Here is a 13,755-nt window from a genome sequence, read left to right as displayed (position 1 = left end):
TATGTCTGAAAGAACTCTGCCCAGTTAAGGTTTTACAGGAAGACATTTCAAGTTTTGTGAACTCTTCCCTAGTATCTGGACATACACACTCCTTGACCCCCCTCTGTAGAAGGTCAGCAGGTCAGCAGTAGCAGCTTGATAACTCATTCAGTGAAAAAACACATTGTCGAGTTGCAACAGTGCCATCGATTTTTTTATGTTTCCACTCACTTTTGTAAGTCATAGAATAGAATATTATTCTTCACGGCGATCGTCCATATGGGCAGCTGAATGAGGAGTGGTTTTCTCTCGCAACAACAGAGAGCAAAGAAAAAGGTGTTTTCCATTGCCATTTACAATGCATTGGGCGCTTAAAGTTAAATATTTCAAAAACTACAAATTATTTCAAAGTAAAAATCTCAAGCATACATGTCCACAGTAAGGTGGAATTTTTCAATTGTGAATCAAGTTTATAGGCTAAAGTATGAAGGAACAGCGAGGTTCACCTTTATTGCCATTGACAATGCATTGGGCGCTTAAAGTTAAATATCTCAAAAACTACAAAACATTTTAAAGTAAAAAGTTCAAGCATTTGTGTCCACAGTAAGATGAATTATAAAAAGTGTGAATGGAGTATCTAGGTGAAAGTGTTTTTTTGAGGTGCCAAAACCTGTCATCGACCTCCATTATAAATTTCTGAACTTTTAAAGGAGTATATTTCTAAAACTATAAAACATTTCATATATTCATGTTCAGGCAAACATCTCCACAGTATAAGATGAACATTTTAAAGTTTGAATGGGGTTTCAATAATTTGTAGTTTTTTTAATATTTAACTTTAAGCACCCAATGCATTGTGATGGCAATGGACATTTAAAGGGAAAAAAGTACAAACCGATATATTCCAGTAGGTGGTGGTAATGCAACAATTACGGACGCTAACTGCCATAAAACACCAAAGTAGAAGAAGAAGAAGAAGAATATGGGTTATGGTGTCCCCAAATTAGAGCCAGGGTGAGGATACTGTATATCAGCATGTAGCCCTGTTAAAAACAAGAAAGTTAATGTGTTTAGAGCTGGGTTTTCACTCAGTATTTGTACCATAACCAGCTGACCTGAATAACTTATACAGCCTACTGTGGTGGGTTGTGGTGAGTACTAGGCCTGTCACAATTATTACATAATCGTCTATTTGTTTTTAGATTATAAATATCTAACCAAAGAAAAGTATACTATATACGCATCAATACTGATGCGTGTAGATCTGATATTTTCAACAAGTGACACCGTTGTATGACAAAGTATGAATCAACCGAGTATCCTGTGGTGGGATTCAATCCCATGACCTTGTGGTCTGAAGTCAAGAGCTCTCCCAACTGAGCTACCCAAGCACGCCAAGCTCTGTACGTTGACATTACGTGAACGTGATGGGTCATTCCCCCAAATGAATTAAAGGAATTAAGCTCATGCACTTTACAAGTGGGCTTATTGTTAGCAACAGCCAAGAACACAGGAGTCTATGCCTGTTACAGCACTAGACCCCAGGGAGACAGATTGCTCACATGCTGATTTTCCATTTCCAGGATTCGATCACATGACCTTCAGAGTCAAGAGCTTTTCCGACGGAGCTATTCAGACATAAGAAACACTGTACATTGACATTCCATGAACGTAATGGTCATTCCCCCCAAATAATTAAAGGCACGGAAGTGGTTTGAAATGAGTTGAAATTCTAATCAGATTTCTGAACACTCGTACGCTGAAGCTTGATTCATACTTTGTCATACAATGGTGTCACTTGTTGAAAATATCAGATCTACACGCATCAGTATATAGTATACTTTTCTTTGGTTAAATATTTATAATCTAAAAAAAAATGTAATAATTGTGACAGGCCTAGTACTCACCACAACCCACCACAGTAGGCTGTATAAGTTATTCAGGTCAGCTGGTTATGGTACAAATACTGAGTGAAAACCCAGCTCCAAACACGTTAACTTTCTTGTTTTTAACAGGGTTACATGCTGATATACAGTATCCTCACCCTGGCTCTAATTTGGGGACAACATAAACCAGATTGTTCTTCTTCTTCTTCTTCTACTTTGGTGTTTTATGGCAGTTAGCGTCCGTAATTGTTGCATTACCACCACCTACTGGAATATATCTGTTTGTACTTTTTCCCCTTTAAGTAAAGTCGAAATACTCTGGTATTAAACTACAGGAGGGCTGGGACTTGAACATGAAATGTCTGTGCTGTGGGTCTAATCATTAGACCACCACACAATCACTCAGTGACTCCCAGCAGAGGTATCTTAGTACTGCTGAAGCATTCTTTTGTATGTTAGCCTTCAGCTAGTAAAGTTGAAACAGTCCAGCATTGAACTATAGGAGGACTGGCACTTGAACATGGAATGTCTGTGCTGAGAGTCTGATCATTAGACCACTAGACCATAACTCAGAAGATGTCTCCTCATATTCTTGAAGCGTTCTTTTGTATATTAACCTTCAGTTAGTAAAGTTTAATTACTTCGGTATTTAAAGCTGCATTATTATAACTATTATTTTTTGGCTTTAAAGTGAGCCCACATTGTTTCTTTAGGAACGATATTTTCTAGTTCCCTTCCCCTATTCACTTGACGTATGTGTAGGCAGAAGAATACAACGCAATTTTCACAATATATTGTAAAAAATGACAACAGTCATCAAATGTTAGTGATAGGCCTTTATTTTACTAGTAACAATAAATACTGGGAAAAAAATTACAACTTGAGAGAGGAGCACACACTGTCACTTCCTCCTCCTTTTCACTGCAACCAATCACCACACTTAAGTGGAGCACCTGACCCTTCATAGACCCGATTAGAGGTCTCAGAGGTCGGCTCAGTCAGCATAACTGTCTGGGATTCTACCAAGGACTGTGGAGGACCACCAGGGCTCAGGAAAAGGTCATTGGAGTTCAAAAACAGTTCTGATAGACGCTGCCCTCACGCCACAGATCTCAGGTCATAGAGTGAATCATAACGACGCACCTTAAGCAAAGGGGATTGTGAAATCGGACCCAGGATCAAGAATAAAGCCTTATGCTGTGTTCAGACCGAAAGACGTCACGCAAAAGCATGAAGCTAAAACTATGAAACTAAATGCAATAATTGGGCGTGTCAGAGGTTATCAGTGGCTGTTTTCTTTAATCATCTTCTTGATAAGTAAGCTTAAACCAACTGCTTCACAAGAACAAAGTTGGTGTAACTGAGATATTCGATAGGGAATCTACATTTGATGTACCCAAATTAACAAGTAAAAATAAATAAATCGTGTTGCAGTATTTCCAGGGTTTTTAATACCTTCTCCCACAGACCGGAGAAAATGTGTCTGTCTCTGGAGTGGGAGGAGCAATGGGGGAAGAGGGGGGCTGTGATTGGCTGGACACCAGCTTCACACTAGCTTCAAAGCTCATCTTTTGGGAGGTTTGAAGCCATTCTTTTTGTTGTCTAGCTTCACGACATTAAGGAAAAGTGTTTCACGCTAGTTTCCATAGGCATTACATTGAAACTTGAAGCTAGTATTTTTTGCGTGACGCTTTTCGGTCTGAACGGGCCGTTTACACCTCCCTACTCAGCAGCAGGAAGGCCAACTGTTCAGTGATTCCACACACACAATAGAAACCTGTCTACTTATTCACAACCTAAAGCTCTGATGGGGTAAGCTATAATGTTCTGTAGGATATTTACTACAGTACCTACCAGGGACAATATTAATGTGGCACTATCCAAATACTGTACCCTTTGCTCTACGGTATGTTCCACCCAAAACAACATGACTCAGGCAAGAGTGTTTTGTGCTGCATCGACAGCAGTAGTATTCAAAACATTTCATCGCGTTAGTCTCATAAACGATACAAGATCATAGCATATGATCTGTCATGCTCTAAGTGTAAATTCAGGAATGTTTAACACTTTTTGATATCGATGATAAAAACTAATAATTGTTACATTTGTTGCATTAGTAAATCCCTGTGGTTATACGCTGCATCCTTTTACTTTCATCCATTAACCAAAGTGCTTAACAGATCTTCGATTCGTAGGATGATTAGAGACTTTTTAAGTCTTATTCTTGGTACATTATGGTTTGAGAAGTAAATAATATCTAAAACCATATTCATGGGCCATATACTCCTTACTCATCATCTCATTGCTGCAAGGCAACAAAGAATGTAAATACAAAGAAAACCTTCAAGAACAAAACAAAAATTAATTGGATCATCTCATGACCAAAATGGTAAACACATTACTGGATGCCAAAATAAACATAAAAAGGAAGACAAACCAAACGTCAATTACTTGCATTTTAGTGTAGTTCTATTAAAGAACAGCAACAGCTCTGTTAAAGAGAGAACAGTAGCTATATACAGGTGACCAGATGTCTGCATCATTAGGGTTTTATTATAGGGTTTGGCATTGGCTAAGGGCATGAAACACGCACATACACAGTCACACTTGTAAAAGAAACAAATGCAGAAGACCCGAATCCCCCCTCACGTGCATCCTTTTCTACAGTGGCTATGCACCCTTTAGCAGACAGGCAGGGTTGGAAGTAAATGTTAACCGCTACAGGGATTTGTCTAGGCACTAATCTGCTGACATGACATCCACGCTAGCATCTCATGCTAGGCTAAGGAAGTGTAGTTCTTTTTTTTCCAGTTGTTTTGAGTCAGTATGGGTACAGGTGAGAGACACAAACTTAAACTAAAAATTCACACTAAAATTCAATATAAGAATAAAAAAAAGGTTGGTAACATAATGTGAAACACCTTATTAAGCATACTGCACATCATTTGTTCCCATGTGAACATACGCTGTAGCAAAGCGAAGGGCTTTGATAGGCTGGTGGTCCGTTTGGGATTCGGTGCAACAGGTGCAACAACAGGTGCAACGACAAGGAATAAGGTGCATTTGGGGTGTAAGGTCCAATCAGGGCTGTGCAACAGCACAGAATCTATACAGATAGAAACATATTGTGCAAAATACATAGGATTCTCAATGTAAAACGCGCACCCAAATTCTATGGCTATTCTACGCAACAAATTTCTATCCGAACATTCTGAACTGCTGAGTCCATTTCGAGGATGCCTGGCTAGGGGGCGGGGTGCGACTAGCCTTCCCTTGCAGTGACACGTGGCTCGGCCAATGAGCTGTGGATGATGCTGCTGATTGACTCCACCCCCTTTCCCTCCAGGAAGGTGCGGTGGTCTCCCTCGATGATGTGGACGGACACCTTGCCATCACACACCTGGGAAAATAAAGACAGGTTTGTCAGATGGGACATAAAGTATCTTGTTGTGTGTGTGTGTGTGTCTGTGTGTGGGGCAGTGTGTAGTACACAGAAAATAGTTTATCTTTGTTCGTCTGTGTTTCTGTGGCTAATCTCGAAACTCCTACACCGACGAGCATGAGATTTATTACGTACACTGCCATAGGCCAAGGAACACAATCCGTGGATGTTATCTCCAATGTGTACATGCTCCTGTGTCTGCATGTGCGTACGAATGCATATGTGTACAAATAATATGCCTGTGTGTGCATTGCATACAGTACGTACTTCACTCAATTTGTAGTCGGCTCCTAGGTTGTCTCCGTAGTCGCTGCTGGCCTTGGCGCGCAGCAGTGTGACGTTGCCACGGTATTTGGCGGTGGGCACGTAGCCATCGGCGGCCTTCAGCTTGGGGTAGAAGGTGGAGGCGGCGAAGCGCAGCAACTCCCGGCTGACGTTCTTGTGGATGGAGGTGATGAGGTCCACGGCTACCTTAACGCGAGCCTCCATGTCAGACAGAGGCAGCAGGGTCTCCACCAGCTAAACGAATGAGAGAGACAGATGGTCTGAGATGGTGAGGATCAAGCTGTTAGGGCTGAAACTAATGATTATTTTAATAATGAATCAGTCTGTAGATCATTTATTCATGTATATGATTAAACCAGAACATGGTGAAATGAGGTACAAAATGACGGATAAATGCTTATCACACGTCATCTGAACCTAAAGAGACTTCCTGAAATCGCTTAATATGTTTTCCCAGCAGTCAATAACACACGTTCACATTTTAGTGTAAATCCCACATAGTAGAATCCTTTAACATGAAACATCACTAAACTGACTATTTGATTACTAAAATGTAATTTGATAAATGTTCTGTTCATTGATTATTTGATTAACCCCTAAAAAGCCAGAAATTCAAAGACGCTCTAGTAGAAGAAGGCAGGGAGAGGAGAGGAATGAGGAAGGTTAGAGGAGGAGGAGAATGAAGTGCTTACCTTGCTGTACTCCATTCCAGTGAACTGCTGGATAAAGGCACACAGAGCCTCAGTCTCAGCCTCAGACTCTTTGCCTGGAGTCAGCTTGGCCCTGTAGCTCTGACACACAAAATATTACAGTTAACTCAATAGTTAAAAAACACACAGTTAACTCTGCGTCCACGCGTGCTCAGACTGGCCATCTGGCAGTTCTGGCAAACAGCAGGTGTCCGTTTGCCTGCTGCTCAAGAATAAAATCAAATCCCACACTGTTCAAACGGGCAGAATCATCGGCTCACGACTGATATGGTCTGGCCCACTTCCATGATGGCCAGTTATGGTCCTCTGACTACTACTTATGGTAGGACATGTTTGCTATTGGTGTGCTGTGTATTCATTGGCTCATGCCTTGTGATTACTACAGCTGCTGGCCGCTGCGCCACGCGTTTGCTTAGGCATTTGTGTGAGTGCGCACGCTGTAAGTAGTGTTGGAACAAGTCGTATTTTGCCCTTTTATGCTTGCCTGCTTTACAAGACCACCAGCCTACTGCCAAACCCGTGAGCCTACGCTCATACGCTGTTCTAATGTCTTTCCAGAGCCTTTTCCAGTCTTTTCGATCACTATCATCTATGTTGCAGAAACCTCATATCTCCATATTTCAACTTGTTATGTTTTTTCGTAAATTAATGCCCTACTTCATTATACAAGTCAGAGTGTCACACAAAAGTAGAGAAAATAGCATATCTACAAGCTCGCAATGAGTTGTGAGCTTGTACATCGGCTATTTTCAATATTTTTTTATATTGTTTAAAATTAATAATAAAGGAACAGTTTTGGACACACACGGTTTCCGACAGCGGCTATATTTGGCTTTAGGGTACTGTGTATTAACCTGATTTGGTAAACAAGTCTGTTAACTGAGGTCAGGGATCACCATGTTGAGATCTGTGAGTTTTTAGAACCGCCTTACTGACACCCATTGCTAACAGCGTAGGTTTAAAGGCAGTTACACACTGAAAGAGTCCACCCAACGGCTGGAGCCACACTGGAGGCGTCAAGTGGGCACGTCAAAACCTGCTGACCCGTCTTTCACAGTTAGCCCAGGCTGTCTGGCCAAGCCAAACAATGATAATTCATTCATTTCTAAAGAATAATTGTTTCCCATGATTATGGCTGATAAATTAACCACTGTAGTGTGTACCAATGCTTCCATAATCATTAGCATTCAATAAATCAATGAAAAGCAGCTCGATCAGCCTAATGAGACTTTCTAAATAACAACTTGTAGTGCGCATGGTTGCACGTGTATATCGTCTGGGTGGAAACCGCTAGCCTCGCATAGCCAGACTATATCACTGTGTGTATATGAGTCTGGTGCTTCTATGAGGACCTTTTTTTCTCCAAGGGGGCGGGATCAAAACAATGTCTCTCGACGCAATTGGTTAGACCTACAACCAACTACCAATTACAGTCTCCCATATTTGAATACTGGGCCCTGATTGGTCGCCCCAGACTTAGGGAGCAGGAAATGGATTCACAACGAAGCGGTGCCAGACCCAAATCGCTGAGGGCAAAACTGTAATTTTTCTGGGTCCAAATTAAAAAAATCTAAAGTTGCAGATCTACAAGCTCAAAACGCGTCGCGCTTGTAAATCTGCTACTTTGGATACTTTTGTGTGTGGTTGACACGATGGTGGTTGAAATATTTCCAAAACTTTGGCCACTGAAAGTTGGTAATTGGCACCTCAGTGTATAAAGTGACCTGTAAAAGGTCAATTTTTTTGACGTGTGTGTGAACGCAAGTGCGACATCAGCATTCGAGTGCTTTCCCTCTCACCTGCGTGTACGCGGCCACGTAGGAGTGCGAGCCGTCAAACAGGAAGAGGTATTCCACGGGTCGCTTCTGGGCCTGCAGCTGAGATGACATCTCAAATGCCACGCAGGCCCCAAAGGAGTAACCGGCGATCCGGTAGGGTCCCTCGGGCTGCACCTGCTTAATACAGTCCACATAGTAGGCTGCTAGGGATTGGATGCTGTCCAGAGGAGCGGCTACACGGAGAGCAAACACATGGACCTTTTAGTTATTTAGGGATTGAAAGCAGTCGTCATTTCAAAAGTCACAATTTATCAGTGGTGGACAGTGATGAACATATGTTACTCTCTTTACTTGAGTATTTGTATTTTTGGATACTTATGACTTTTACTCCACGACATTTCAAAGACAAATATTGCACTTTTGACTCCACTACATTCCTAGGGTTGGAAAAAGTACATAATGAATTAACCACTTGTAGCTCTGCTATTTTCACAAATTTGTCAGAGCAACTTTCAGTTGAAGCATATTTGACCAGGAGTATCTATACTTTGACTCAAGAACTGGGGTTGAGTACTTTGTCCATCACTGCAATTTGCCCAAGTATGAATTATGAAACCGCATTTAGTATATGTGTGTGTGTGTGTGTGTGTGTGTGTGTGTGTGTGTGTGTGTGTGTGTGTGTGTGTGTGTGTGTGTGTGTGTGTGTGTGTGTGTGTGTGTGTGTGTGTGTGCGCACGCAGCCTACCTTTAGTGCACTGCAGGCCGTAGCAGGGCACGCTGATCTTGGAGGTGAGGGTCTTGAAGGCGGTGATAGAGCCCTCTATGGGGTGGACCAGGAACAGCGGCCTCTCCTGGCTCTGCACCTGGTTGAGCCGTGCCACCGTGGGGCCATCGGGGTTGACCAGGAGCAGGTCCAGATCAGACTGCAGCAGGGCGTGAACTGAGCTCTTCTTCACCGGAGACTCTGAGGAGATGGATGGAGTAGTGAGCTCACTCCACGGTACGTGAAACGCAGATTCTGTCAAATCTATTCAACGTCAATAGATCGTTGTTGTCAGGCAGAAGCCTTCTATCTCCATATTATAACTTTTTGTGTTTTTTCTTTTCGCAATTTAATGCTGTATGTGATCATACTACAGCAGATCTACAAGCTCGAAACGCGGCACGAAGCGACGCGTTTTTGAGCTTGTAGATCTGCTACTTTAAGCTTCTTTTGAATTTGAATCCTGAAGTTTTGGAAATATGAGGTATCCACCCGACAGAGACGAGATACAATTCTGGACCAGATGTATTGGACCCTTTGAGTTCTATTCTTCTATTGTTATTTTAAGTTTTGTTTTGTTTAATTATTGTTTAATTATTATCAAAACAGACAAACAGCTGAATGCAAATTCTGCAACAGGGCCCTTCTAAATTCCTCCCCAAGACAATTTGACTTCCTCTTCTTCCCCCTAATTTCCACATAAATGTTGTTTGAAATCTCTCTGGAATCAGCGTACATAGGACTACAGGTTGGCAAGTCATGGTGGATAGATACCTTCAGATCCTGCCGGCTTGCTGGTGGACAGCTCTCTGAGCTTGTTGATGGTGAGCTGTCGGATCTCTCTCATCGCCATGACGATATCGTAGTCACGCTCCAGTGTCTGTCGCACCTCCACGCCCATCAGGGAGTCCAGTCCCAGGTCTGCCAATGACGCATCGGCATTCAGGCTGCTCACGTCGCGTACGCCTTTAGGACAGATGAAACGGGAGTGCAGGGATGAACAGTACTGTACATCTTTATTGAACACGGATGATCTAATAACTTGGTTAGTAAATAAGTAGCTAAGTGATGTCTGTGTCATGGCAGATAACAAAGCTGAGTATTTGCTCACTCGAGGTTCTGTCAAACTCTACCGCACTTATCAGCAATGTCCGAGGAATACATCAAATGAAATCTACTAAAGCAGGGGTCTTCAACAGGGGGTCCTCAGAGTTACTACAGGGGGTCCGCCAAATCTTTGTGTGATATGATTTTTATTTTATTTTACTTTTTTACCTTAACCACTTGAACCCTAGCATCCCTTTTCTGAGGAGAACTTTAGCCAAAAATAGCCGATCTACAAGCTCACAACGCCTCCCGCTGCGAGGCGTTGTGAGCTTGTAGATCGGCTATTTTTGGCAAAGAGGTATAGGTGTAGAGGGAAAAAAGAGCAGACCAAGTAAACAGAAAAAGTTTAATCTGAAACACAATTTTATACAATATAGAGGGGGTCCCTGCTTCATCTCCCTCTCCGCTAGGGGGTCCTTGGGCTGAAAACATTGAAGACCCCTGTACTAAAGAAATAAAAAGGTCTATGTATTAAATCGAGGACGTGGATCTTTACCCAGAATGTGAGCGACGGCCTCCACCAGGTCTCTCTTTCCGCTGCCATCGCTCTTCGCGACGGTCCTCTCTGCCAGCACAAAGCTGGACATCACGGGGCGCCGCTGGCACAGGAAGCGGTCCAGCACGTCCAGGCAGGAGGCGATGCGCTGGGGCAGCGTGCCGCCGATCACCGCGTCGTTGCCGCCCATGGTCTCCAGGACCACGCCCACGTCGCCGATGGCGCCCCACTGGACGGCCAGGCCGGGCACGCCGTCGTGGCGCCGCTTCTCGCACACGCGCTCCATGGCCGAGTTGGCGTAGCCGTAGTTGCTCTGGCCGGCGTTGCCGCGGCCGCAGCTGACGGAGGAGAAGGCCACGAAGTAGCTGAGGTCCGGACACAGCTTCCTGGTCACTCTGGAGGGAGAGGCATAGACAAAGGCAGATAAGCATCATTTAGAATGCATGCAGGCATGCACATAAACTCTTCCCAATCCGATTTAAGACTAAACAAACGGGGAGATTGGAGTTAATTCGATATTTGATATTTGTGTTGTGATAACAGTGAGATAGGCTGTTTGTGCAGACTGGAAGGATTGGGAAAACAGCTTAGACAAACAACTACGTCTTGAATGTTTCCTTATCATTTTAACCACTTAAGCCCTATATACTTACTTGTGTGACGCATAGCCAAAATAGCCGCTCTACAAGCTCACAACGTGAAAGGTTTGTGAGCTTGTAGATCAGCAATTTTTTAACACTGCCGATCTAGCCGATATACCCGAGTCATAGTGCCAGGGGCTTTGTCAGAGACCCGTTGTACCCGTTGTACCGGTCCCTTTTATGCCCATATATGGAGATTCCTGATGTCAGGATATGCCCATATATGGGCATACCCCTTTTGTGTGTCTCTACCTGTCTCTTTCATGCTTATATGGAGCTCTCTGTATCTGTCAGTCCTGCATTGGGAACTCCTTTTATGGTTAAGGCTGAGTCATTGTGACATGAGCGTGGCGACGTGGTCCGCCCGTTCTCCCGTAACAGGATTTTGTGAAAATGTTTGATAACCTTTTGCCTTTGATAATGACATGCCCCCAAAATAGTGACGCCAGGTTGAAAGTGATTAAATCATCAGCGATCATAAAGAAACTGGTCACGCTGGACGTCCAGCAGTCTGAACTCTACAGCAGCGTGTAGATGCAGTGGTTCTTACTTGTCCAGGTGTACGGTGCCGTCATATTTGGGTTTGTTGACATCGAGGAAGAGCTGAGGCGTCAGGTTCTCCAACATGCCATCTTTCAGCACCTGGTTTCAGATTAAGAGGAACAATAAGTTAGAGGCAGCGGAAGGGGACTTCCGCTGTCTCTAACACTGTTGTGTAAAGGAGCGGTTCAAGCAAGGACCAAAGAAAACATGGATTAAAGCAAAATACAATCTAACGACTGAAAAAAATTGTTAGGCCAAATCCTAATCTGCGATTTGCGAAACAGTGTGAAAGGAGCCCCCATGTACTAGCTCTGTGCTTCATAAACATTATTAATTGTAGATTGCAGAAATTGCAGCTTGAGGCTTTAACCTTTGCTTTAATGAAATGTCTGAGATATATACTGTACAAGTTTACAGCGTGTCGCACAGCTTGTAGATAGCCTATTTTCGGTGCGTGACACGATTCCGTAGAAGACATGCTGACTTCTATGGAATCCAAATATTAATCCAAAGCAACACGATTCCGTAGACACGATTCCCTTGAAGACATGCTGACATCTATGGAATCCAAATATGAATCCAAAGCAACTAGTGACACTTACCATGGCGAGGTGGAAGACGCCTCCCACCGGTCCGAGGCCACAGGCCTCTTTGATGAGGCGCTCTGCACCCTCCATGGTGCTGACGTCGCTGGTGGACACCAGCACCTGCACCCCCTGACTCTGCCACTCACGTACACGCTTTGCCTGGTAACCTGGCAACGAGAACAAAGACACGCAGGGAGGATGCAAGAAGAAAAACTGAATCAATACGGTGAGAAATGTCTATGGATTTTTGCAATGCATACAAGGGTTGTGATGATTCACAGATTCAAGCGGATGCATCGGGCGTAATGTTTAATATTTGGCTGCATCGATTGACAATTGCAGCCCGTATGGCAATTGCTGTTCTTTTCACATTGTGTTTCTCTGGTGTTTTCTCTTCCTCTGCGCTATCTCTATATCTGTCAGTCCTCCTGTGCTGCGAGTATGAAGGCTTGTAGCCCCCGCGCTGCTCGCTCAATGAAAACAAACTCTGAGCTCTCTCCTTTCTGTTTCTCTGCCATCTTTTTCCACCTTTTTCCCCCAGTATGCTAATTCCTGATTCCTGTGTATTGTAGTCCAATGTCACTGCTTTCTCCTACAGTTAGTCCTGGGGAGGGCACAGACAACCACGTGCCTCCCCTGATACGTGTGACGTCAAGGCCGCGGTACGATGCAACCCAAAAAAAAGAAAAGGTTTTGTGACATGTAAAATCTCGCTCACCGTTCCTGATTCCTGATCTGGAGGTAAGCACCAGCTTGCGGGCTCCTCTCTCGGTCAGCCAATGAGCAAGCTCCAGACCAAAGCCTCCCAGACCACCGGTGATGATGTACGAGTGGGAGGCGGGGCAGAAGGTGCGGCAGATAGCCGGAAGGGAGAGAGGTGTTGTGGCCTGGGTGGCTGCACCCTTCTCCTCTGAACGCACCTTAAGATCACAAAGGAAGGGAAAAGTGACATGCAGACCTTGTATTTAGTTCCTGGTAATTGAACATTCACACAGTGGCCATTTTGTTCTTACTATACTGTATACTCCACCCGAATATGAAGTGAGAACAAATTGACCGCTACAGTCAATGTCACCCTGCACTAGTTAAACACACGATATGGCTTTGGAAAGACATACTGTAACTCCCCAAAACTGAGAAGGAGGTTAAACTGACCTGAAGAAGGACCTTGCCAATGTGTTTGCCCTGGGCCATGTATCTGAAAGCATCCTCCACCTGGTCCCTCTCGAACACTGTGGTCTTTAGGGGCTGGACTACACCGCCCGCAATGCCCTCCTTCAGCAGTTGGGAGACTTCCTCCCACTCACGGTTGCCCTCCTCGAACAGCGCATCCAGCAGGATGCCGTGAAACGCTACGTTCTTCAAGAACAGAGCCATGCCTGGACAAGAGAGACGCAGATGTCACTATGGTTCATGTTGTGTGTGTGGGTTTATTACAGTACAGCGTGGCTCCTCGGAGGCGAGCCATCTGGAAGAGTGCTTCTACGTCCAGGGTTCATCTCGCAAACCACTGGACTGATCAGCACCAAAAAAATATA

The 13,755-nt window shown here is 44.0% G+C and overlaps 1 protein-coding gene across 1 annotated transcript in view; it reads right to left on the bottom strand.

The window, feature by feature from the left end:
* Window positions 1-2,686: 2,686 nt before the first annotated feature.
* fasn (fatty acid synthase) overlaps window positions 2,687-13,755 on the bottom strand; it is a 42,269-nt gene continuing 31,200 nt past the window's right edge. Inside the window, exons 32-42 of the mRNA XM_080456180.1 lie at window positions 13,373-13,596; window positions 12,936-13,137; window positions 12,233-12,384; window positions 11,638-11,729; window positions 10,447-10,841; window positions 9,618-9,809; window positions 8,826-9,044; window positions 8,102-8,313; window positions 6,285-6,383; window positions 5,575-5,826; window positions 2,687-5,265 (exon numbers count right to left, since the gene is read on the bottom strand). Coding sequence (XP_080312306.1) covers window positions 5,128-5,265; window positions 5,575-5,826; window positions 6,285-6,383; window positions 8,102-8,313; window positions 8,826-9,044; window positions 9,618-9,809; window positions 10,447-10,841; window positions 11,638-11,729; window positions 12,233-12,384; window positions 12,936-13,137; window positions 13,373-13,596 — 2,177 coding nt within the window. The 3' untranslated portion in view covers window positions 2,687-5,127. The remainder of the gene's footprint in view (window positions 5,266-5,574; window positions 5,827-6,284; window positions 6,384-8,101; window positions 8,314-8,825; window positions 9,045-9,617; window positions 9,810-10,446; window positions 10,842-11,637; window positions 11,730-12,232; window positions 12,385-12,935; window positions 13,138-13,372; window positions 13,597-13,755) is intronic.

This window comes from Gymnoscopelus braueri (genome assembly GCF_963280865.1).
Source record: "Gymnoscopelus braueri genome assembly, chromosome: 17".
Classification (NCBI taxonomy): domain Eukaryota; kingdom Metazoa; phylum Chordata; class Actinopteri; order Myctophiformes; family Myctophidae; genus Gymnoscopelus; species Gymnoscopelus braueri.
The sequence above is the reverse complement of the archived record's forward strand: the minus strand, read 5'-3'. Positions and strand labels throughout refer to the sequence as shown.